At 46.3% G+C, this 24,893-nt stretch overlaps 2 protein-coding genes and 1 long non-coding RNA gene across 4 annotated transcripts in view; 2 read left to right on the top strand and 1 right to left on the bottom strand.

Moving 5' to 3' along the window:
- Positions 1-7,820, top strand: part of TYRO3 (TYRO3 protein tyrosine kinase) — a 110,067-nt gene extending 102,247 nt beyond the window's left edge. Inside the window, exon 18 of the mRNA XM_074955668.1 lies at positions 6,510-7,820. Within this exon, the coding sequence (XP_074811769.1) occupies positions 6,510-6,654 (145 nt within the window). The 3' untranslated portion in view covers positions 6,655-7,820. The remainder of the gene's footprint in view (positions 1-6,509) is intronic.
- An 812-nt stretch (positions 7,821-8,632) lies between these two features.
- LOC141989230 (uncharacterized) lies at positions 8,633-23,654 on the bottom strand. Of its 2 annotated transcripts, none has more exons than XR_012639936.1 (3): positions 11,283-11,422; positions 10,008-10,213; positions 8,633-9,221 (listed from the first exon to the last, which is right to left on the bottom strand). It is a non-coding gene; the product is annotated as an uncharacterized LOC141989230 (long non-coding RNA). The 2 variants fall into 2 exon arrangements; XR_012639935.1 differs by lacking the exons at positions 10,008-10,213; positions 11,283-11,422 and adding exons at positions 18,557-18,713; positions 23,434-23,654 and having other exon boundaries at positions 8,635-9,221.
- Positions 13,250-24,893, top strand: part of MGA (MAX dimerization protein MGA) — a 92,447-nt gene continuing 80,803 nt past the window's right edge. Inside the window, exon 1 of the mRNA XM_074955663.1 lies at positions 13,250-14,195. The gene's annotated coding sequence lies outside the window, so the exon portion shown is untranslated. The remainder of the gene's footprint in view (positions 14,196-24,893) is intronic.

Raw genomic sequence — 24,893 nt, 5'->3', positions numbered from 1 at the left:
TAATTGTAAAGAAGATATAATAATCTGTTATTAGAGAGAAAATCCTGTTCTCCATATTCATGGAATGTTGAATCAGGGAGATTTCAATTTTCAGAGTAACAGCCGTGTTAGTCTGTATTCACAAAAAGAAAAGGAGTACTTGTGGCACCTTAGAGACTAACCAATTTATTTGAGCATAAGCTTTCGTGAGCTACAGCTCACCTCATCAGATGCATAAAGCGGAAAATACAGTGAGGAGATTTATATACACACAGACCATGAAAAAATGGGTGTTTATCATAGAGATTTCAATGGCATTAATTTAAATTCTGCTCTCAGTTACTCTATTGCCTTCTGTGGAGCTACAGGGTGTAACAGAGAGCAGAATTTGCCATTCTGTTTTGCATTAACCTTTTTGCATGCAAAGCCTAGAGAGACAGCCATATGTAAACTATTAAAGGACTCATTTATAAGGTCACCACCGAAATAGACAGGGAAGAAAAAGCAGCAATTACCAAACACATTCTACAACTGTCACTTTTTATTCTTTGCAGCTTTTGCTGGTTCTTTGTCTTTCAGGATGTTTGTAGAGACACAAGGTGGGTGAGGGAATATCTTTTATTGGACCATCTTCTATTGGTGAAAGAGACAAGTATTCAAGCTCCACAGAGCTCTTCTTCAGGTCTTTGAGGTGCTCAAAACTGTGTCTCTTTCACCCCAATGGAGGTTGGCCAAATAAAAGATATTACCTCACCCACCTTGTCTCCTTCCTATCTTGGGACCAACACAGCTACAGCAACACTACAAACAACAAAGGATGTTTTTAGAAATGTTAGTGATGATGATGTGATTCCTTTGTTCCCTTTCAGTACTGTCTATTCAGTGGTCTCTTTATTTACTAATTTAACCTAATTTAGTTTCATTTTTATAGATGTATTGACTGGAATCATCAAAAATTATCTGGTGCATTTACACAATTTTAAAACAAAATACACAATATGCTGACTAATGTCAGCTCTAAGTCGACTCCCAGAATACATTCACCATCAGAAACTCCTCAAGCAAAAGCCTGAAGGCCTGATTCTCCACTGATACACACCTGGTGTAGACTATCTATCTGGTTTACTTACCTGGGCCCCGTTACCAATAACATCTGAGCCTCTCACAATCGTTAATTTATCTCCACATCGCCCCTGTAGGTGTATGATGCAAATTGCACCTCCTTGCACTTACAGTGGGAGCTGCACCAGAGTGGTGACTTGCCTGCTGGGAATTCTACCTGCAGATGGCAGATTTAAATCCCAGCCAGGGGAACTGAGATCCACCAACAAAGGACATCCAGAAGATGGGCTGAAACAGGCACAGATTCATCCCCACACCAGCCCAAGTGCCTCCCTTATTTTGAGGTTGTCAGGGGCCACCTTAGCCCCTGGCACAGGTTATGGAAGAACTGAGGGCAAATCCACTCTGTAAATGGGCCATTGCAGAAGCACAGAATTGCTGGGTTGTAAGAATGTGCTGGCCGCTGCCCCTTCTGCCTGCCCTCCTGCACAATGCCTACTGTGCAGGGGCTGCATAGGGGATAGTGAAAGCACAGAACTAGGACTCCGACAGAGGGTGCCATGTGCTAGGGATATTTCTGACAGAAGAGGGTTATGCCACCCTATGGCCCCTTGGTACCAGTGCAGCCAAGGTTGAATCTTGTCTTTAAACAACCCTATAATTTATACAGGGCACCAGAGCTCTTATTATTATTTTAAAACATGACTATTATAGAATTAATAATATTTGCTGTAAAATAATTTTTCACAAATCTGAGAAATCAGCACACACAAAAAAGCATTTACAGCAATTATTTCTAGCAACAAGCTAGCAGTTTTGAACTGCAAGCAGAGGTCAGCTAGGAGCATGAAAATAATATACACTGATATGTATATAGGCAGCTTCTTTTTGCACTAAAATTATATAATATAAATACTTCTACGTTATTTTACTGATAGCTCCTTCAAACTAGCTCGCCAGTGTATCTGCTCATCGCCTTTGGAAGAAAAGCAAAGTGTGAGGGAAATGTTTACATTTTCGCCCATTTTGCTGTCCTTAAACAATGAAATGCTGTCTCTGTGCGCCTTTGACAAAGAAAGAGCTCACTGTGAGTGTCAGAAATCTCAGGCTTTGCTGAAATTCTGGATTCTGCCTATAAATACAGTAGAAGTCTGTTCAACACACATCCTGGCTGCAAACAAAGACTGGCTCATCCAAATGTACCAGTCTGCATAAGGTGCTACAGGAAGCATGTGTCTCCAGAGGAACGTTCAAAGAGCCATTCTCTTGGGTTGCCACCAAAATGCCAGCAAAGTAAGTTAACTGCCTCCAAGCTTCTATAAATGGGCTGCAAACGTTTTTTTGAAAAATTACATCTGCACCAATGAAGAGAGTGCTTAGAGGCAGAAGCAGCCATCACTGTAAAGAAGAGAAGCTGCCAGCCAGGCACTGTGAATGCCCCCAGTGGCAAACATGTGGTATTTACAAAAGCAAAGAGAGTTGCTGGTGGAAGAGGCAAAGAGCTGCATGCTGGAAGCCTGCACAATTATTCAAGGCAGGCTGATTATTCTGATCTAGGACTCAGAAGCCAGCGTTAAAATAAATAAATAAACAAATAAAAAAAATCCACATTCGGAGCCAGCCATTTTATTAGTCAGCATCTTTCACCCATTACAAGACACCACCACATATAATCCTAAACAAATATTCATTTGCTTTTCGTGCGTTCCTGAATGGTGGGAGGACGAAGTACAGATCAAAAAAATCCAGGGCAGTTGAGAAAGGAGAGATGCCTGTAGCCCAGACTTTCACAGCCACATTCTCTCGTCTCACCTACACGGCTACACCAATGTAATTCTACTCATTTCATTGGAGATGCACTAAGAGAACTGAGAGGTCACTTTGCCCTGTATCTCTTTGTTCAATAGACAAAGCTGTAGATTTGCCCTTCTGTTGGTGCACCCCAGTGTGGCTAGGAATGTGCATAGCTCTTGGAACAGTGCTTGCCAGGGAACTGCTGGTGGTGGTGTGGAAAAGCCGAGGAAAGCCTGCGTATTGCTTTTTGGAGTGCATTGGTCTCCGTAGAGCAAAATAATGGAATGCAAAAGCAATTTTTAAAAAGTGGCAACAGTGAGGCAGATTTAACTTAAAGGGCATTTATGTACTTTAAGCATCCTGTGTGAAAGCGGAATGGGTGGCTTGGAATTCCTCCAGCCTGTGAGGTATTGAAAGTGGCTGCAATTTGCAGTATGTTACTGGATAGGCAATTTTTCATTGATCTCAGATTTAGCCAGTTCTCTCCATGTAATCAAGGAATAATAATGATCTCCCTGCAGGTAACATGCCTGCAAGCAAAAGCAAACATGAATTTTTATAGAGCTGCGTTATTATTTGGGGAAGGAATGTTTCACCCACAAGTGTAAGATCCATCATTTATGTTAACTAAAGGATAGTATGATGGGATCCCTGTGGTATATTATCCCTCTCTCTTGCTATTCAGACAGCAACAGAATAGTTGGCTGATGCCCCTTCTACTGGAAAAAGGACAGGAGATTGGAAGGTCCTCTGGCAGTTGGGGAATGTCAGCTGGAGAACAGGGGGAAAACTGATCGGTGGGGGAAAGTGCTAAATACAACTGATAAAGGGGAAAAGACAAACCCTATGGAGATGTAAAGCGCCCCCTAGGGAATGGGGTAACTGGCAAAAAATAGGGGGCACTGCTTGGAGATTTGTTTTATTGTTGCCTCAGGGAACAATCATGCTTAGTCAAATAATAAGGGTGGATTGTACCTGTTAGGGCAGGGGTGGGGAACCTTTTTTCTACCAGGGGCCACTGACCCACAGAAAAAGTCAGTTGCGGGCCACACCCGCCCCTGTGGGGGAGTGGGCACAGAGGCTCGGGGCTTCCCCTAGGCTCCAGGGTGGGGCCAGAAATGAGGGGTGCAGGTGGGGGCTCTGGGCAGGGGCTTGGAGTGTGAGTGTGGGGTCTGGGAGGGAGTTAGGGTGCAGGAGGGGGTTCTGACTTGGGGCTGGGTGTTTGGGGTGCAGGCTCTGGCTGGGCGGCACTTACCTCAGGCAGTTCCCAGTCGGTGGTGCTAAGGCAGGCTCCCAGAAAGAAGCGCCCACCATGTCCAGCCCCCAGGTGGAGGGAACAGGGGGCTCTGCATGGTGCATGCTGGCTGCACCCGCAGGCATTGCCCCCGCAGCTCCCATTTGCTACGGTTCCCGGCTAATGGGAGCTGTGGAGCCAGCACTGGCGGTGGGGGCAGTGTGGAGCTTCCCTGATCACCCCTGCGCCTAGCAGCCGCAGGGACATACCAGTCATTTCCGGGAGCTGCGCAGAGCCGACCGGACTTTTAATGGCCTGGCAACCTGGCGCTTGCGGCTCCAGCCCTCCAGTGAGGGAGCACCGAGGCTCAGGGCTTCCAGCCTGTTGCATGGAGACCTGCTGCGGGCTGAATGAAATGATGCAGGGGGATGGATCTGGCCTGTGGGCTGTAGGTTCCCCACCCGTGTTAGGGACTCCCACAGTGGGAGCCCTGCTGAGTCATGCCACCACAGAGGGAATTTCCAGAAGATTTGTGCTTCAAGTAGGCACAGTCCTTCCAGGAACAAGCCGGCACAAAGGGGCAGTGAACCCACTAATCCATTCCCTCTTGGTAGTACTACATGTGGTCCCCTCTGTGGGCAGTAGTTCTGTCTCCCCCACACCTCCTATAGGGTGGCCAGCACCACAGGGAACACTAGCTGGGGGCAATCCCTGTGCTCAGGAGAGTTCAGGAACTGCTGTTGTCCCTGACTCCTGTGCTAGGGTTGGGGGAGAGGGTAGCTTGTGAAGGGGGAAGGCTCCTTGCATCCTTTCCTCTCCTTGGGCAACCATGCTAGGCCACGTGAGTTAATTTCTACAAAAGCAGAAAAAGCTGGAGTTTATATTGGGAACCTCAAGTCAGGCAAAAGAGGGCCTGTGATGTCACAGGAATGAGAGATGTCTTTCTCACGCAACACTAGTGCCGGGGACCATCTCTACTAGCTGGTCAGGGAAACCCATAGGATAAAAGAACATTGACAGCCTTGCAGACTCCCACAGGGAATGCTCTGGGAATCTATGGATTGTTGTCTATGAACAACACCACCCTGTGTGTGTAAGGTAGGAACCCCAAATAGTTGTTAGAGTGTTCTCACGTTTGATTAATTATGTATTAATTCTTAATACAGTTTTGTCCTATTTTTCCCTTTACTGTGACGTGTGCACAGTTCTTTGTTCTAAAATGCAGAGAATGGGACAAGAGGTCTACTTTTTTGTCCCACTGTCCTATCAACCTTCCTGGTCCCTCACCAAAACCCTTTCCATGACAACCCTACTAGTCTCCTAGCACTTTTCTTTGAAAATCTGATCAGCTTACAGAGGGAAGGTAGGTTGTGAGGGACAGAGATAGGAATGGGCAGTGAAGGAGTTGGTGATGACTATGGGCTTTGGTACAGGCTTATTTTGAGCATCACCATGCCTTCAATTTATCTGAAGCTCAAAAGCTTGTCTCTCACACCAAGGGAAATATCTTTTATTGGTCCAATAAAAGATATGACCTCACTCACCTTGTCTCTCCAATATCTTGGGATCAACATGGCTCCAACAACACTGCAAACATCAATTTATCTAGAATTGAGGTTCCCAGGACTGAATGCAGTTTTCTAGGAACCTTTTCACCAGAGCAGTATAAAGACCTTCCCTTCTCTGAGATGGGATTCTTCTGCCTTTACAAACCAAAACCATGTTGTGTTCTTTTGCAGCCATATTGCACTGCAAGCTCATTTCTAATATGCTGTCCATGATTGACTTCAGATTTCTTTCAGCGTTGCGGCTTTCCAAGTGTCTCCTTCTCAATAAATATTTGTGACTTATTTTATTTCCCCTGTATGTCTTAGCTTGCATTTGTCCAATTCAAATAACCTTTTTAGGTCCCTTTGTATTACTTCTCTCTTCTTTCTGGTGTTCGCAGCTTCTCCCAATTTAGTATCATCTGCAAATTTAATACATGTGCTATTTCCTCCGTTCTTCTTGATAATTAAAGAATTTGTTAAATAAAATTGGATCTAACATCTGTCTCTTGTGGAATTGGGCCCCATTTACATTACAGATGCAATTGTGTCAAGGAACTGGTTAAAACATGGTTGTCCCTTAACCTGATTACAAACAAGTTTCAATTTACAATGTAGATAAAATTAAAACCTCCAAAAATTTAGCCTTCAAAACTTTCTAACTAGGCTAAAGCCCACCAAGAAGCCTTCAAGACATCAGCCTGATGGAACTTTCTCCATCCCATGATGCCAACCATATCCCATAATTTTTGCACTTAAAAAAAAAAATCCCACAAACTTGTGTGGCACTTTTCGGTGTCTGACAGAAGCATGGAGCCCAAAGAGCTCTGCACTATTCTCATGAACACTGCAAATACAGGATGCATGAATATTCTGTATTTTCACACCCACAGGAAGTGCCACAATAACCAGGGACACGAGAATGTCTTCAAAGACAGTTTACTGAGGGACATAGCAGAAAAAAATGTCAAGGTTGCTGGTGGCATTGGAGCAGCTGCAGATGGTGGAGCACCGCTTCTAGGCCCGAGAAATGGGTAGCTGACTTGTCTCATGATCACATCATAATGCAGGTTTCGGATGACAAGCAGTGGTTGCAGAACTTTTGGATGCAAAAGGCCACATACCTGTATCTGTGTGCTTGTCTCAGCCCTCCAGCACAGGAACACCAGAACGAGAGCTACACTGACAGTGGAGAAACAAGTGGTGGTCACACTGTGGAAACCTATAATGCTGGTCTGCTACTAGTCAGTGGGAAATCCACAGTCGGGGCGGCTGTTATCATGCAAGTGTGCAGGGCCATTGTCTCCAGCTACACAGGACTGTGACTCTCAGCTATGTGCAAGACATAGTGGATGGATCTGCAACAATGGGGTTTCCGAACTGAGGAGGAGCAATAGACAGCACGCATATCCCTATTTTGGCACCAGCCCACCTTGCCACCACGTACATCAACAGGGAGGGCTACTTTTCTACGGTTATGAAAGCACTGGAGGATCACTGGGGACGCTTCACCGATATCAGTGTGGGCTGGTCAGGGAAGGTGCATGATGTTTACATCTTTAAGAACACAGACTTGTTCAGAAAGCTGTAAACAGGGACATTCTTTTCTGACTGGCAGATTACCATTGGTGATATTGAAATGGGAGAGCCCACCCCTTGCTCCTTTGGCTCATGACGCCATACAATGGCCACCTTGACAGCACGAAGGAAAGATTCAACTGCTGGTTCGGCAGGTGCAGAATGACAATTGAATGTGCTTTTGGTAGACTGAAGGGACGCTGCCAGTGTTTACTCAAAAGATTAGATCTCAGTGAGAAAAATATCCCAATGGTTATAGCTAAGGGCCTACCAAATCCACGGCCATGAAAAACGCATCACTGACCATGAAATCTGGTCTTTTGTGTGCGTTTACCTTATACTATACAGATTTCACAGGGGAGACCAGCATTTCTCAGATTAGGGGTCCTGACCCTAGAAGGAGTTGCAAGGAGGTCACAAGGTTATTTTAGGGGGGTCACGGTGTTGCCCCCTTTACTTCTGTGTTGCCTTCAGAGCTGAGCAGCTGGAGAGCAGCGGTTGTTAGCCAGGCGCCCAGCTGTGAAGGGAGCACCCCACCAACAGCAGCACAGAAGTAAATGTGACAATACCATACCATGCCATCCTTACTTCTGCACTGCTGCCTGCAGAGCTAGGTGGACGGAAAGTGGTGGCTGCTGACTGAGGGCTCAGTTCTGCAGGAAACAACACAGAAGTAAGGGTGACAACTCCATACCATGCCATCCTTACTTCTGCGCTACTGCTGATGGCAGCTCTGCCTTCACAGCTGGGCTCCCTGCCAGCAGCCACCGCTCTCCAGCTACCCAGCTCTGAAGGCAGTGCCGCCGCCAGCAGCAGTGCAGAAGTAAGGGCAGCAGTACAGCAAACTTCCCCCTCCCCCCACAACTTCTTTTTGGGTAAGGATCCCTACAATTACAACATGGTGAAATTTCAGATTTAAATAGCTGAAATTTACAATTTTTAAAATCCTCTGACTGTGAAACTGACCAAAATGGACCATGAATTTGGTAGGGCCCTAGTTATAGCTGCATGTTGTGTCCTGCATAATATCTGGGAGGCAAAGTGGGAAAAAGCTGCCACCAAGGTGGACGGCAGAGATGGAGCAGTTCTCCACTGACTTTAAACAACCAGTCACAAGGGCCATTACAAGAGCTTAACATGGAGCTATGCAGTTAAGAGACACTTTGAAAGAGCACTTTAATAGTAAGCCACAGTAGGGTTCTGTGTTGGAGTATGCTCTGGGCCTGTAGCTTTGGGTGCTTCTCAGAACTGTTGTGTTTGCTGTCCATTTATAAATATAACTGGGAGTTTTCTGAAATTATGAACTATGTGGTGCTTTGAATACCACTATGAATTCTGCAAAATTTGTTGTGAACTAATAAAGATAATTTGATCTTCCAAAAACAGAACTTTATTGAGTGGGAGAAAACAGTGCAGAAAATCAATGTGCAAAAAAACCCCCAGGCAATGTTATACAAATTTTTAACATAAATTAACTTGGTGAAAATTTTAAACTTGAAAGGGAGGAAACATTCGTGTCTATCTGAGTGCACAAAAGACCGTTGTGGCTATGCATACACCAACTGTGGTTCTCACAGGTCAGTGTATGTGAAGCAGTGGTTTTCCTTGCTGTCCCCCAAACATGTAGTAGCAGGGGTACTTATGTGCATTGTGTTGCCATCTGGTATGTTGACGGGTCTAGGAAGTAGCGACCACGGAGTTCTCCAAAGACTGCAAAGGGCAGAGAATTGTGGATTTTTGGACCCGTAGGTCAACAAAGGTCTGTAGCATTTGGGTTTGCTGCCTCGGAAGATCCATTATGTCTGTGTGCATTTCCCTCTCCTTGTCTAGCTGGGACTCCTGACCTTTTTCCTGTCCTCTCTGTCCTTCTCCATACTGTCAATCACATTGGCCCTTCAAGCCCTTTGTTCACAGTCCGATACAGCACTAGCTTGCAGGATTTTGCAGAACACGTGCTCTCCAGTTCTCTTCTTTCTCCTCCTCATTGTGGTCAGGCACACCCCTCAAGCCCTCCGTGTCAGAAGCTGCTGATAAAACCAGACAGATGTACCATTGGATTTACAGTTACAAGTGAAAGGTAAGTTTCAAAACTCTCTTCCCTTATTCGCATAAACGCTTTTACTAAGACACACTTAGTAACACTTCAGCTTTGGAGCGCCTCTACACAGCACTGCTCTCCAGCCCCCGTCATGGTGAGTATGGCCCACGAGGGGCAAGGCTGGAGAAGGATTTTCTGTTGCATGAAGCTATAAAATTTTGGTCCCTATTTCATGGGTATGAGTATAGGGCAATGGCACTGAATATTGGCACTATTTTCCACAGGTGGGGGTGATTTTAGCTGATCTCTCTCTCCTGTGGGTCACAAAAGTACAGAAAACACAGTTGCTACTGGCGTCCCAAAACCGCCCAGGCCCATATGCTGCTAGCCTGTTTACTGCAATGGTGCCAACCGAACTCACTGCAGAGTGGGAAAGTGTCCTACTGCAGAGGAAGAAATAAGGAGCCATCTCTAGAAACCTACAGGAGAGGACTACAGAGATCCTACATGAAAATTTCATAGATATTTCTCTGGAATATAAAAGGAACATCCCCATGTACATAAACGAAGTGCTTCGCATGACTCCCTTCCCCACCTAATCCAACATGGGAATGAAAAACAGATGCTAACTCTACCTCTGTTTGTTGTATCTCTATCTCTTCTCATACAAATAGAACACTGAAAAGTTGATACCTCTGCCTTGTTAACTTGGGGATGGGCTGGGTGCCATCTTTAAATTTAACCACTGTTACTCAAAATACATGCACGCACTTACTAGAGTTCAATTCCCTTTCATCAGGCTCATCCATGCTCAGGACAGGCTAGACTGTAGTGGAGTTGAAATAGACCCTGCTACATGGCATGGCTGGAGTCCCCACTCAGGTCTTCCCCCTCCCTCCTTCTCCTCACAGTTCTTGGCAGGGATCTCTGTCTCAGGCGCCTCCAAGGTATTCAGTTGTCTATGGGGTGCTGGTGGGGTCTCTGCCAAGCAGACATGCAGTTAGCTGTAAAAGCAGCAGATCTACGGGGCAGCACCAGATCTACTGTTGGCCTCCCTGGCCTTGTGGTATCCCTGGTGAAGTTCTTTCACTATCATGCAACACTGCTGTTGATCCTTGTTGTACCCCTTTTCCTGCAATCCCGGTACAATCTGCTCATAGATATCCCTGTTTCTATGACTGATCTGTAGCTGTGCTTGCACAGCCACTTATTCCCACAGGCCCAGGAGATCCAATACTTCCTGTTTACGCCAGGCAGGAGTGCATCTAGTGTGTGGAATCTGCATGGACGGTTGCACACAAAAAGGAAGAACTGCTAGATTTACCCTAAGGTGGGCAATTGGGAAAACACATTTCAAAACCACATAGGGATTTTTAATGTGATATGTAGCTTCTGGTGGCCCTGGGCAGTGGAGTTTAAAATTGTTTCCAGATTGGTAAATATCACAGGGAATGGGGCATTGTGGGACAGCTGCTGGACGACTGTTAGGGTTGACACAGGTCATGCAGTGTCTACACTCACACTGCACCAACCTCAATAGGTTGACCATGGCTCTGTGCTGTTAAGGAGGTGGTTTTACTGTGTCTTGTGATGGGGTTGCTGGGTGGAGACAAATTTGAGTGTAGGTACAGGCAACATATGTCAACATGTGTAGTGTAGACCAGGCTATGTCCCATTTTCAAATAGCCTTACTCCCATTGAAAGTCAAGTGCATAATCAAATGAAAGTTAAGTGCGCAAATCATGTGAAAATTCACTTATACGTAGCTATTAATATATTTATGCATTCACTAAGTAGTGTTATATTGAGTTTTCTCTTGCTTGTATGAGAACATATATTTGGTGCAACCTTCAGTTAAAGCCTGACATTTCTTAAAGTGTTTCTTTGTACTAAAAAGTCTTTAATTTATTGGCTGTACGATAGTATTTTTTCTTCACCTCGTCCGTCCTTTGTCCTATATCCTTTACAACCAAACTATTTTTATAGCCAAAGAATTGAGGTATTTTATGAACAAACAATCCCCCCAACTTGTGATCATTCCGTTTCTTACTGGATATGTAACTATTGGTGTCAGGGGTGGCCAACCTGTGGCTCTGGAGCCACATGCAGCTCTTCAGAAGTTAATATGCAACTCCGTGGATGAAGCTACAGGTGCCAACTTTCCAGTGTGCCAGGGAAAGTTGAGACTAGCTGGCAGGGAGCAGCCGAAGCCGCGGGGCGAGCCAACGGGCCGGGCGTGCTGAGCAGGTGTCTTCATGTGCCAGGTACTTGAAAGCCTCCCGTCATTCCCCTCTCAGCCTCTTGCCCTGCCTGGATCCCTCCCGACATGGTAGCCCCCCACGCTGCCCGTCTCTGGAGCGCCGCTCCCCCTGAAAGCCCAGACTCTGCGCCCCAGGAACGGGCAGGACGCCTCTGCCAAAGCCGGCACTTCACTCTGCCACAACCCTTCACTCTGCCACACACCCTGCCCCCAACTCCACCCCTTCCCGCCCCCTCCCCTGAGCCTGCCATGCCCTCGCTCCTCCCCCTGAGCCTCCTGCTTGCCATGAAACAGCTGATCTGGAGGTGCGGGGAGGAAGGGGGAGGTGCTGATCGGCAGGGCTGCCGGTGGGTGGGAGGCACTCGGAGCGGGGGGTGGAGCTGATGGGGGGGGGCCACTGACGTATTACTGTGGCTCTTTTGGAAATGTACATGGGTAAATTCTGGCTCCTTCTCAGGCTCAGGTTGGCCACCCCTGATTGGTGCAAATGATGTACTCATGTGCAATATATAAAGTGTTTAAAAAAAGTTAAGAGATTCCTCAGAAATATTACACATCTGATAAATGTACGTAAGCTATAACATAAACCTGCCCTTCTCTTGCAAAGCCCCTGCTACTCTGCTTTGTGGAGGTCTAGCCACTGCTAAGCATCACCAGTCTCATTCCTTACTCCCTTAAACTGTTTTTTTGCAACTGATAGTGGAGTCCCGGATGAGGCTGCAGGTCTTCTGGAATGTTCATCCCGACGTTCTGTAAAGCAGCACCTCCAATGCTGGTGCCACAGATCTACGCGGAGGTGCCATGGGGGGGGGGGGGGGAAATGTGTCTGAGCCACCAGGAGGGTCCTCTGTCATCTCCGGCTTTGGCAGAGGCGTCCTGCCCGTTCCTGGGGCGCAGAGTCTGGGCTTTCAGGGGGAGCGGCGCTCCAGAGACGGGCAGCGTGGGGGGCTACCATGTCGGGAGGGATCCAGGCAGGGCAAGAGGCTGAGAGGGGAATGACGGGAGGCTTTCAAGTACCTGGCACATGAAGACACCTGCTCAGCACGCCCGGCCCGTTGGCTCGCCCCGCGGCTTCGGCTGCTCCCTGCCAGCTAGTCTCACGCCGAGCCTAGTCTCGCCGCCCACTCCTCACCCGGCGAGCGACTACCTAACGGGGCTAGGCCGTTATTTGGGGCCGGGAAGGAGAGAATCACGTGAGCCCTACAAGCAACCAATGAGGAACGAGTTCTGTTTGGCCCACGCGAGAACAGCGTGTTTCCCTCGCGCAGGGGAGGGGCAGGAAGGGCGTGGTCAAGAGAAGGAACGGAAACTACGTGAACTAGTCACACAGCCAATCAGGAGGGCACTTGTGCGGCCGTCGCGAGGCCCGCTTGCTTTGCCTGTCCGCTGCGACCTCTCTAGCCTCAGCACGCGCGCCAAACATCGCCTGTTTCCAGGCTGCTGCCTCGCGCCGGAAGGCTCAGCTCCCACGGTGTGGGGGCGGGCCCACCAGGCGGGGGGGGGGGGGGTGAGAGCACGTGACAGGGCTGACAGCCAATGAGAGAAGAGGCTGCGCGTGGCAGGCGAAGGCCTCAGGAGCTGCGAGCGGGGCTCGTGGGTTGCGGTGTGGCCCTGCGCCGCGTGGAGCTAGCGGCGGGAAGCAGGTAGGAGCGCGGAGCGCGCGACGGGATCCGCCCGGCATTTTCGCCCCCATTTTGAAGTTTTATTCGAGGAGGTGGCGTGAGGTAGGGGTGTCACGTGAGCTGGGTGGCCCAATCACACGGGATCGCTCTCCCCTGCGCCTGCCAGCGGCGGCTCGGCCTCCCGTTCTCGGGGACGCTTTTGAGGCGAGAGCGAGGTGGGCTACTCCCCGGGCGGTGGGAGGGGGCGCGGTGAGGGAGCGGCGGTTCTCGCGCACGCTGGGCCCCTCCTTAGCCCCCGGGAAACGGCCCCCGCGAGCACGCGAACAGCAGGCGCCGGGAGGGGCGTGAGAGCGATCACGTGACCGAGCCCTGCCGCCGAGGGGCGGAAGGGGGACAGGGACAGAGTCGAGAGACAGACAGTAGCTACGCCGCCGCCGGCTGCATCCGGGCACCGGCGCGGGGAGCGCGGCCTGACCTCGCCCCGCTCCGGGAGGCGGCTGCACAAGGAGCTATCGCCCCTTCAGTGATCCTAAGCGCGCGGGGAGAGGCTGAGGGGGCTTTGCTGCGGCGAGGCTGGCCCCTCGCCAGGAGCCGCCCTGCTGCTGTCGATGTCCCCGTCGAGCAGATGGGACCCTGAGTTTACAGCCTTCTCGAGAAGCGCTGGGCGCCCTGCTCCGCACGGGCTGGGTGGCTGCGGGAGCGCGAAGCGCTGAGGCTCCTACCTCCACGGAGCTCGGGGCTGCGGATGAGAGGGGCGAGTCGAGGATCGAGGGAGCTTCGGGCTTCAGCTCAGTCCCTGTGGTTTATCTCGGTCACAGTGTGAGCTGTACAGATCTCCCTGGGCCTCCTGTGCTGCTGGAGCCCTAACAGGTGAAACCACAGCAGAGTGTCAGTGTGCAAAGGCTCCATGGTCAACAGCGAACGCCCTCCTCAGAAGTCTGCTCTGAAGATCACAGCTCTGGCATGCCCCAACTGCAAACTGAAACCACACGCACGTGTGAGGAAGCGAGAACATCTCTAGTCTCAGGCATAACAGGGCCACAGATCTCCTTTTGTACGGTGTATGTGCATGTGGCATCCTGTATGTAGCTTGGCTCTTCATTAAAATGGTGATTCTTGCTCTTTTCATCTGTGTTGCTGAAACACTTTTCTTCTGACATTTATTGTTGTGCTATAACCACTCTTTCCATTCTTTTGTTGCATGGATTTTTGTTTTACCTTGCATATTCTATTTAGTACTTTGCAGCTCTGTGTGCCACACATTCTAGTATATTCTTTGCTCCTTTATTTTCATAGGTTAGGTTATGGCAGCATAAAGTGAAGAATATGTTGATATATTTCAAAAATCTAATTTCAGGTTGTGAGATTGCTTCCTTGGATGTGCAGTCCTGATCAGAGATACTGCATGAATTTTGTCTCCCTTGGGCATTATGATATCCTTTCCTATTGGGGATTATTAGAAGCAATACTTACTAGCAGTGTTACCAGTATTCAGTGTATCGGCCTCCGCGGTTCATGTGAGCCCTATGATGCTTGGGGTGGGGAGGGAGAATGGCAGGGCGATCTAGGTTCTATAGTTCAGTGAGGATCCCAAGTTGATGGAGCATTATTGGACCTATGCCGTGGGAAAAAATCCAATGGGATTTTTCTTTCAGAAGGTGATCAGTGATTGGAATTCTCAGTCTCGGGTATTGGCACATTCTACCTTATTAGGGTTCCTAGAGAAGGTGGATGGGACTAGATATTAAACCACTGTACCTTTTTTAAGACATGTTCTGGGTTAAATTGGTAGTCAGATTTGGGGTTGAAGAATGGGGTGTTTTTTTTTTTTGTTTGTTTGTTTTTGGCTGTGTGACTTTGTTAGCAAGAATCTGGTCATGATGATGGGGGTGCTCTTCCATTTTCCAGTAAATTGGAAAATTGGAGCCGAACAATCTGCTACAGTCAGATTGTCTCTAAGGTGCCACAAGTACTCCTTTTCTTTTTGCGAATACAGACACGGCTGTTACTCTGAAACCAGTCAGATGATGTATCCCAAACAATTATATTCCTGTGGATTTTTTAAAAAACTTCAGTCCTTTCCATTTTCTTTATTTCTGTGAGTTGAGGAGGAGGTGGCAATGGGATGGGAATAGGAAGGATGATGGAGGGTTGGGGTAAGAAGAAAGTAGTAAGAGGGATAATAGGAGGGAATAATCTGAAAAGGAACAGAGAAGAAAAAGAGGATGTAGAAAATCGGGGTAGATACATGAAACTGACCTAAATAAAATTGTGTCCTCTAGAAAAGCATTTGTTCATCACAAGAACCACTACCTCCAGAAAAGGGAAATGGGAGGGCTAGAGAAGTAGGGAAAGGATTGCTGACCTAATTTGAGTTAAGAATATGACAGAAGGTAGGAGAACATGTGCCTTATAAAAATTTTACTTTTTTTTTTTTAATTGGTGGAATACTGTCCCACTTTGACACGCTTTTATAATATTAATACCTTTTTCCTTCTGTAAAACTTTCCATCCAATGATCTCAAAATGCGTTGCAAACATTACACCTAACTATCTCAAGTTTAAGATGTGGAAACAGGCATGGAAATAAAGTAATTTGCCTAAGGTTATATATAAGAATTCTGTGACAGAGATGGAAATAGAATCCAGATCTCCTGTGGTGCACTAGTCAAAAGACCATCCTTCTCATTTTTCTCACCCCTTAAAAACTCAGGGCAACTCTCCTCCAGCTAAAAAGTGATGGCCATAGGGCTTGTCTATACTGTTTATTTAGTTGGCTCAAATTGATTGCTAGACATTAACAACCTGGAGAGAACATACTTAGTTCTGAATTCAAATGAGCCTTCTCCCTTGTCTCAGGTTTCAGAGTAGCAGCTGTATTAGTCTGTATCTGCAAAAAGAACAGGAGTACTTGTAGCACCTTAGAGACTAACATGTTTATTAGAGCATAAGCTTTCATGGGCTACAGCCCACTTCATCAGATGCATAGAATGGAACATATAGTAAGAAGATATATAGACATAAAGATAAATTGGAAGTTGCCATACAAACTGTGAGAGGCTAATTAGTTAAGATGAGCTATTCACAGGAGAAAAAAACTTTTGTAGTGATAATCAAGATGGCCCATTTAGACAGTTGACAATAAGGTGTGAGGATACTTTACACATATTGAATCTATTTCCCTAAAGTTATGACCCAGGCACTCCCAGTCTCTATTCAAACCCAAGTTAATGGTATCTAGTTTGCATATTAATTCAAGCTCAGCAGTTTCTAGTGTGTTTTTGAAGCTTTTCTGTTGCAAAATTGCCACCCTTAAATCTTTTACTGAGTGGCCAGAGAGGTTGAAGTGTTCTCCTACCGGTTTTTGAATGCTATGATTCCTGATGTCAGATTTGTGTCCATTTATTCTTTTGCGTAGAGACTGTCCGGTTTGGCCAGTGTACATGACAGAGAGGCATTGCTGGCACATGATGGCATATATCACATTGGTAGATGTGCAGGTGAATGAGCCCCTGATAGCGTGGCTAATGTAATTAGATGGTGTCACTTGAATAAATATGTGGACAGAGTTGGCATTGGGCTTTGTTGCAAGGATAGGTTCCTGGGTTAGTGTTTTTGTTGTGTGGTGTGTGGTTGCTGGAGAGTATTTGCTTCAGGTTGGGGGGCTGTCTGTAAGTGAGGTCTGGTCTGTCTCCCAAGATCTGTGGGAGTGAGGGATCATTTTTCAGGATAGGTTGTAAACCTTTGATGATGCGCTGGAGAGGTTTTAGTTGAAGGCTGAAGGTGACAGCTAGTGGTGTTCTGTTAGTTTTTGTTGGGCCTGTCCTGTAGTAGGTGACTTCTGGGTATTCTTCTGGCTCTGTCAATCAGTTTTTCACTTCAGCAGGTGGGTATTGTAGTTTTAAGAATGCTTGCTAGAGATCTTGTAGGTGTCTGAGGGATTGGAGCAAATGCGGTTGTATCTTAGAGCTTGGCTGTAGACAGTGGATCGTGTGGTGTGTCCTGGATGGAAGCTGGAGGCATGTAGGTAAGTATAGTGGTCAGTAGGTTTCCGGTATAGGGTGGTGTTTATGTGACCATCGCTTCTTAGCACAGTAGTGTCCAGGAAATGGACCGCTTGTGTGGACTGGTCCAGGCTGAGGTTGATGGTGGGATGGAAATTGTTGAAATCATGGTGGAATTCCTCAAGGGCTTCTTTTCCATGGGTCCAGATGATGAAGATGTCATCAACGTAGCGCAAGTAGAGTAGGGGTGCTAGGGGATGAGAGCTAAGGAAATGTTGTTCTAAGTCAGCCATAAAAATGCTGGCATACTGTGGGGCCATGCGGGTACCCATAGCAGTGCCGCTGACTTGAAGGTATATATTGTCCCCAAATGTGAAATAGTTGTGGGTGAGGACAAAGTCGCAAAGTTCAGCCACCAGGTTTGCCGTGACATTATCAGGGATACTGTTCCTGATGGCTTGTAGTCCATCTTTGTGTGGAATGTTGGTGTAGAGGGAGGGCTTCTACATCCATAGAGGCCAGGATGGTGTTTTCTGGAAGATCACCGACGGATTGTAGTTTCTTCAGGAAGTCAGTGGTGTCTCAAAGATAGCTGAGAGTGCTGGTAGCGTAGGGCCTGAGGAGGGAGTCCACATAGCCAGACAATCCTGCCGTCAGGGTGCCAATGCCTGAGATAATGGGGTGTCCAGGATTCCCAGGTTTATGGATCTTGGGAAGCAGATAGAATACCTCTGGTCGGGGTTCTAGGCATGTGTCTGCACAGATCTATTCCAGTGCTTTTTCAGGGAGTTTCTTGAGCAGATGGTGTAGTTTCTTTTGGTAATCCTCAGTGGGATCAGAGGATAATGGCCTGTAGAATGTGGAGTTAGAGAGCTGCCTAGCAGCCTCTTGTTCATATTCCAACTTATTCATGATGACGACAGCACCTCCTTTGTCAGCCTTTTTGATTATGATGTCAGAGTTGTTCCTGAGGTTGCTGATGTCTGTGTCTTATCTCCTCACTTGTTTTTGTTGTTTCTCTTTCACTCCTGGCTTGTTCTTTCAGTTTCATTTATGCCTTTGGGTGAGTGCCCCCTGCAGATAGTACATTTTTGATAATGCTTGTAGTAAGAAAGTGTAACTGATGAGAACTGCCTGATTCTTGTCTGTTTCATTTTCCTTCTGCCACAGTTGCTATGACAGGAAGCACAAACATGACCTTCCCCTGCTTTATTCCCCTGTTCTATAACTTTCAGAATGAAGAGGGTAAGGAGTGGTTAAAAATATAGCAAGCTTATGGTGACCCCCTGAATAGAGAGTGTACAAATGACTTTATGATAAAATTTGCTGAAAATAATATACAATGATATATCTTTTAAAAAATACAACTAAAAGAGCATTGTATTTATCTATATATGTAAAAATAATCACCACTATTGAGTGAAAACTAACTTCTTACCATTTTTTCCACTCGTTTGTGCACACTGGTTTGTTGTAAGCCCTAATCCTGCAATGCCCAGGTAGATACCTGCACAGTTCTTCAGTCAGTACTGCAGTGTGGATTGCCAACTAACGCTCCAGTCCATGCTCTTCTCTTTGTGTTAACGCCTTAGTTTCTGTATAAAGAAAGATGGTTTATACTTTGGTGATTTCCTGCTCTAATTTCTATACAATAATCCCTTACTTATGCCAGTTTCTGATATGATTCACCATATAACGATGATAGGGCAAGATGTGCCCTAAGTTATGCCTCTATAACCCTGTCAAAGTCCATGTGGCTTTGTGAGCATAACCAAAGGATGAATTTAGATCAGTTTGTTTCAAATATAATATCTCCAAACATTAGTGAATAGAATGAGTTGTTTACTCCTTCAGATAACACAAGAACCATGGGTCACCCAATTAAATTAATAGGCAGCACATTTAAAACGAACAAAAATAAGTACTGCTTTACACAACGCATAGTCAACCTTTGGAACTCATTGTCAGGGGATGTTGTGAAGGCCAAAACTATAACAGTAAAAAAAAAAACCAAAAACCTAGATGAGTTCATAGAGGATAAGTCCATCAACAGCTATTAGCCAAGATGGTCAGGGATGCAACTCCATGCTCTGTGTCCTTAGCCTGTGTTTGCCAAAAGTTTCAGTGGACGACCAGATGGATTACGCGATGATTGCCTGTTGCATTCGTTCCCTTTTAAACACCTGGCATCAGCCACTGTTGGAAGACAGGATACTGGGCTAGATGAACCATTGGTCTGACCCAGTATGCCATTCTTATGTTAATATATCTGGGTTCCAGAGGTGACAAACTTACTTGTAATATGTTTGTTACAGGTTCTCCAAAGTGGCAAAAGATTAATGAATGTAGCTATTTGGGTTACATAATTTTTTTAGTGCTTATATAGGATGGAACACTCTTAGTTCTGGTCTGCATTAAAGAGATCAATATACTGTAATATACCTCAAATCCACTCTGAATTCACACAGGAGTGCTTCATTTGATTATCAGGAATGCAATAATTGATTGAAGTTACCTAACAACTTGAAGAGGTAAATCTTCAACTGACTGAGATTCACGCGATTGCCATTGCGGAGGCATCGCACTGATACAATAAGTGTAGTCATTTGAATCTCCTGCTTCAGTGCCACCCAGGGGCGGTGAGTTATATACACTCATGCCCGGGCTCCAGCAATATTCAGGGCCCAGGGGCCTGGCTTCACTAATGTTTGGGGCCGGGTCTCTCCCCTGGCCCCGTCTACTGCCCCCCGCACCTCCCCCGAATGTTCCCCAGCCCCCTCTTGCTGCCCCCTGCTCAGGTCCCCCGGAGCCTGCAGCTCATGCTGACTCTGCTCTGCTGGCACCCTGCATCAACTGCTGCTGCAGGGTCCTAGTGCCCCCCTCTCACTAATGGCAGGACAGGCTGCCCTTACCCTGCCCTTCTGCCCTAGTCCTGAGCCTCTCCAACACCCCAAACCCCTCAACCCCAGCCCCAGACTGAGCCCTCATCCCCCCCCCGTACCCTAATCCTCTGTCCCAACCCTGAGCCCCCTCCCAAACCTCTCCTCAGCCCCACAGCCCGCACCCCTTCCCACACACCCCCTCCTGCCCCCAAACTCCCTCCCAGAGCCTGCACCCCCACCCCAGCCCAGAGCCTGCACCCAAATTCCCTCCTGCACCCCCACTGCTTGCCCCAGCCCCGAGCCTACATTCAAACTCCATCCCAGACCCTGCACCCCTCTTCCCCTCCTGCACCCTTACCCCAGCCTGAAGCCTGTACCCCAGACCCCCTCCCCCACCCAAACTCCCTCCCAGAGCCTGCACCACCACTCCTTGCCCCAGCCCAGAGCCTACACCCAAACTCTGTCCCAGAGCCTGCACCCCATCCCCTCCTGCACCCCTGCCCCAGCCCAGAGCCTACACCCAGCACCCAAACTTCATCCCAGAGCCTGCACCCCAGACCCCCTCCCAGAGCCTGCACCCCTTCTGCACCCTAATCCCCAGCCCAGGTCCTGCACCCCAGACCTCCTCCCCCCACCCAAACTCCCTCCCAGAGCCTTAGGCAGGTGGGGGACGGAGTTTGGGGGTGGGGGTGGGTTCTGGGCACCACCAAAATTCCTACAAACCTGCCACCCCTGGTGCCACAGTGCCCCTTTCAGTAGTATTGTCAGAGTATCTCCCTCCTCAGAAATGACCTTGTAGCATATGTCCGCTTGTGCCATACAGTTCTTCAGCTAGTACTGCAGTATGGATTGCCAAGTAAGACTCCATTCCATGTTCTTCTCTTTGTGTTAAAGGCTTCCTTTCTATATAAAGAAAGATGTTTTTTCCTCCAATTCTAACTTTTGAGGTCATGCTTTATAATAGGTCATGTACTACATTAAGTCTTGTTTTGTTTAATACAAAATTATGTACTGTTTTGTTTTTAATTAAATTTCAATTACCACCCTAATGCAGCTTGACACAAGTCATGAGTACAAAGTTAATTATCTAGCAAATAAGCAATATATCCATCGCCATTTTTAATATACTAATGCACAATTAATAAGAATCTGAAAATATTAAAGCTATATAATTGTTTAAATAAATGTATGTAGTTATAGTATACCCTCCTAGGTAGCAAAAAGCTGTACCCAATCTAGTGTAAAGGCTCTATTTAGTTGTAAATCAACATGTTTAAATGGTTATATTAACCAATGAGAAGGCACCTTTCTTTAGCAGATAACTGAAGTACAAATGGAAAAGTTGATCAAAATCCATGATTTAGATCACCTTGATGTAAATCAGGGGTCGCAAACACACGGCCCACTTTTTCTCCAGACCACCAGCTCCCCACGGCACCCAGCGGCGTTTACCTAGAGTGGCTCCGGCCTGGTGCGTACTGGGGGTAGGGCAGGCTCCCTGCCTGCCTTGCCCCCGCACGGCTCCAGGAAGCGGCTGGGACCTGGGGAAGGAGGGGCACAGTGTTGCCCTAGCCACGCCTCCAGGTACCTCCCCCGAAGATCCTATTGGCCGTGGTTCGGGGAAGGGGTTGGAATGGGGGCAGGGAAGAGGTGGGGCAGGGGCGGGGCCTCGTGGAAGGGGTGGAGTGGGGGTGGGGTGGGGCAGTGATGCGGTCCTCGGGCCAATGCACTAGTCCTCATGTGGCCCTCATGGTCATTTGAGTTTGAGACCCCTGATGTAAATCAATCCACCCTGATCGAAAGGTGGTCTAATTTCACTCTAGCATCTCCAACAACTCTGTATTCATTTTAAAGTTTATTCTGTAAATTTCTAAAATAGTAGTATCCTGTAATCCAGGGATGGCCAACCTGAGCCCGAGAAGGAGCCAGAATTCACCAGTGAACATTGTCAAAGAGCTACAGTCCTATGTCAGCAGCCCCCCATCCGCTACCCCCCGTCCAGCATCCCAGCACCTCCCCCTCCCCATGCCTCCTGCCTGCTGCAATTAGCTGTTTCACAGTGGGCTCTGGTGGGGAGGAGGGAGGGCATGGCAGGCTTGGGGGAAGGGATGGAGTGGTGGCAGGACCTGGGGCAGAGAAGGGGGTTGAGCAGTGAGCAGCCCACTGGAAAGTTAGCATCTGTAGCTCCAGCCTCAGAGTCAGCGCATATGCAAGGAGCCGCATATTAACCTCTGAACAGCTGCGTGTGGCTCCGGAGCCGCAGGTTGGCCACCCCTGCTTGTAATCAGTTACAACAGTTGGGTTGTCTTCTACAGTAAGGCCTTGTCTGTTTGCGGAAATAGACCAGCATCACTATTCCGCTAAGGTATTCTGAAATACCTCTCCCATGTGGATTCTGTAATAAAGTCACTTAATTCTGGTATAATTATTCTGCTTTGTAAGTGTGGAGTAATGATTCTGGAATAAAGTCACTTTTTATTTTGGAAAAATGTCCATATGGGGAGTTGTTCTGCTGTAGATATTCCAGAATAGCTATCCTAGTCAATTTCCCCATGTAGACAAGCCCTAACACTATACCAAGGGGACAGTTCTTTCTCTTTCTCCAGTGCCAGGAAGCAGAATAGTGCCACAAAACATTTCTTTGAAAGGAGGTGTCTAGTAGTGCTGGAAGCAAACTGAATCTGACTAGAATAGCATGACCCTGATACTTCCTCTAGGCTAGCAAACTTTGTAGCCATAATTCACCACTGGAGTTAGCAATGATGGAAGCTTTACTACAGAGAAAGGTTAGATGACAGTGGTAAAAACCCCTTAGACATGTCTGGGCTAGTGCTCCCAATGTAGGTACCACCAGTGGAGTTACACCAACAAAGTCCTAAGACTAAAAAATTTGCCAGTGTAGATAAAGCCTTAGATTTATGCTGTGGCATATAGAATAAGAGCTGTGTGGTACAACTTCTTAGGGGAGTAGACATATTTAAAGAGGAAAGAAGTGGGAAAACTACAGGAGGATAGGAGCAGAGGTGAGACAAAGAAGAGTGAAACAGCCAAGAAACAGACATATAAGATATGAGGATCAAAGGGCATGTATTGATTTAAATCATGAATTTTGATCAGCTTTTCCATTTGTACTTCAGTTATCTGCTAAAGAAAGGTGCCTTCTCATTGGTTAATATATCCATTTAAGTCATGTTGATTTACAACTAAGTAGAGCCTTTATACTAGATTGGGTACATCTTTTTGCTGCCTAGGAAGGTACACTATAACTACATACATTTATTTAAGCAATTTTATAGCTTCAGAGAAAATAGAAGAATAAACACAAGGAAAAAAACAAAGAGGAAAATGAGTAAAAAAACAAAAGAATGCAAAAGAATCAAAACCAAGAGGAGGCATACAAGACTCTTAACCCAGTGATAGGTTTTAAACTTACATATGGTTTAAATAAATGTCTTCTACATTAAGGCTACTGGAATACTTGCTTGACTTTCCAGTTTTTCATCCTACTTCCACTTGATATTTGGAAAACAACCGCTGATGCATTTCACTGCTTACTAGATGAAAATGGTCTTCTGTGCAGAGAAGTTCTAGTAACTTCTAAGAATATTATCTGAAGCCTTTCCAAAGACAGTGACACCACACCCATGCTAAATAAATAACAGCAGCCTCTTGTGATTTGCATGATTCTTGTAATGTTAGAAACAAAAAAAGGGGAAAACCCAGCGTGTCTTTCTGGTGAAGATATGTTAATAATTTAGTATTGTAGAATAAGGGGGCTCCGTTTTAGTAATAGAACCGGTATTTCACATTGACTTTTGCAATGACGTTAGGTATTTAAACAGTTTTTGTACAGTGGTGATAGATTTAATCTTTAGTCTGCTGTCTCCTAGCATTTTACTTTCAAGTCTTACTTCACCGTTCCTGCCTTTTTGATCTAAAAGGGCAAAGGGAAAATATTTTGTCTGCTCTGGAGAGAATAACTATCCAGGTTTTTAAATCTGATGCATATGTGTCTATTGTGCCTGAAAAAATGGATTGGTTTGTGCAGTTTCTTTGTGATGTTCCTGGAATCCAAACTATGAGAGATTATCCCAAATGCATATGAATAAGCTTCTGTTGCCTAGAAACAGTCATGGGAGGGCTGGCCTTCCCCAATGTTATATTCGGCTTGCCAATTCTCAGTATTGAAAATTGGATTTGAGTGGCAAAAAGAAAATAATGCTAACAGAACTGAAATAGATGCTTTGATAACATTACTTGTTATGATTGGTCATCTATTCAATGCAGATGTCTAGGTTGCTGGTGCTTTGGTAGCTTGACATTGAACTATCCGTTAGGTTCCCTCAACTTTCTTTTTTTGGCACCCTATAATAAATAACCCTGTTTCTCCGATGCTGCGAGCATAGTGTTTTTAAGGTTAAATGACCAGGTTGACACACTTTTTTTTTTTTTTTTTTTAGGGCTGTTCAAGTTTTGCAGATAAAATAAAATATATCAAGGTGTATTTTATTAACCCTCGTTTTTAAAGCTAAGAATTTTTTTTCAGACATTAAACAGGTTTTCACCTATTAGAATTTTCCTTTGCTGGCTTTATATTCAAAAGCACTTGGCTTGTTCTTGATCACAAAATTTGATGTTGGTTTCTTCTAGATGCCCAAGCACTTCCACCCTTGAGGTGGCCTAAGAGAATTTTTAGATAATATAAAATATAGATAATATAATATAGACTGGAATTTTAATGCCTACAGTGTGTAATGTGCAATTGTATGTCATGCAAATACAGATTAAAATACAAAAGTAGACATTGTGAGATATTTGCCATCAGATTAATAGTTACCTGCTAATGATTTTTAATTTAAAACATGGTTTACAAGCTCTGTTAGAAAAGAATGC

This window comes from Natator depressus, chromosome 6 (genome assembly GCF_965152275.1).
Source record: "Natator depressus isolate rNatDep1 chromosome 6, rNatDep2.hap1, whole genome shotgun sequence".
Lineage (NCBI taxonomy): Eukaryota > Metazoa > Chordata > Testudines > Cheloniidae > Natator > Natator depressus.
Note: the sequence above shows the minus strand (reverse complement) of the source record. Positions and strands in the feature narration are given on the sequence as shown.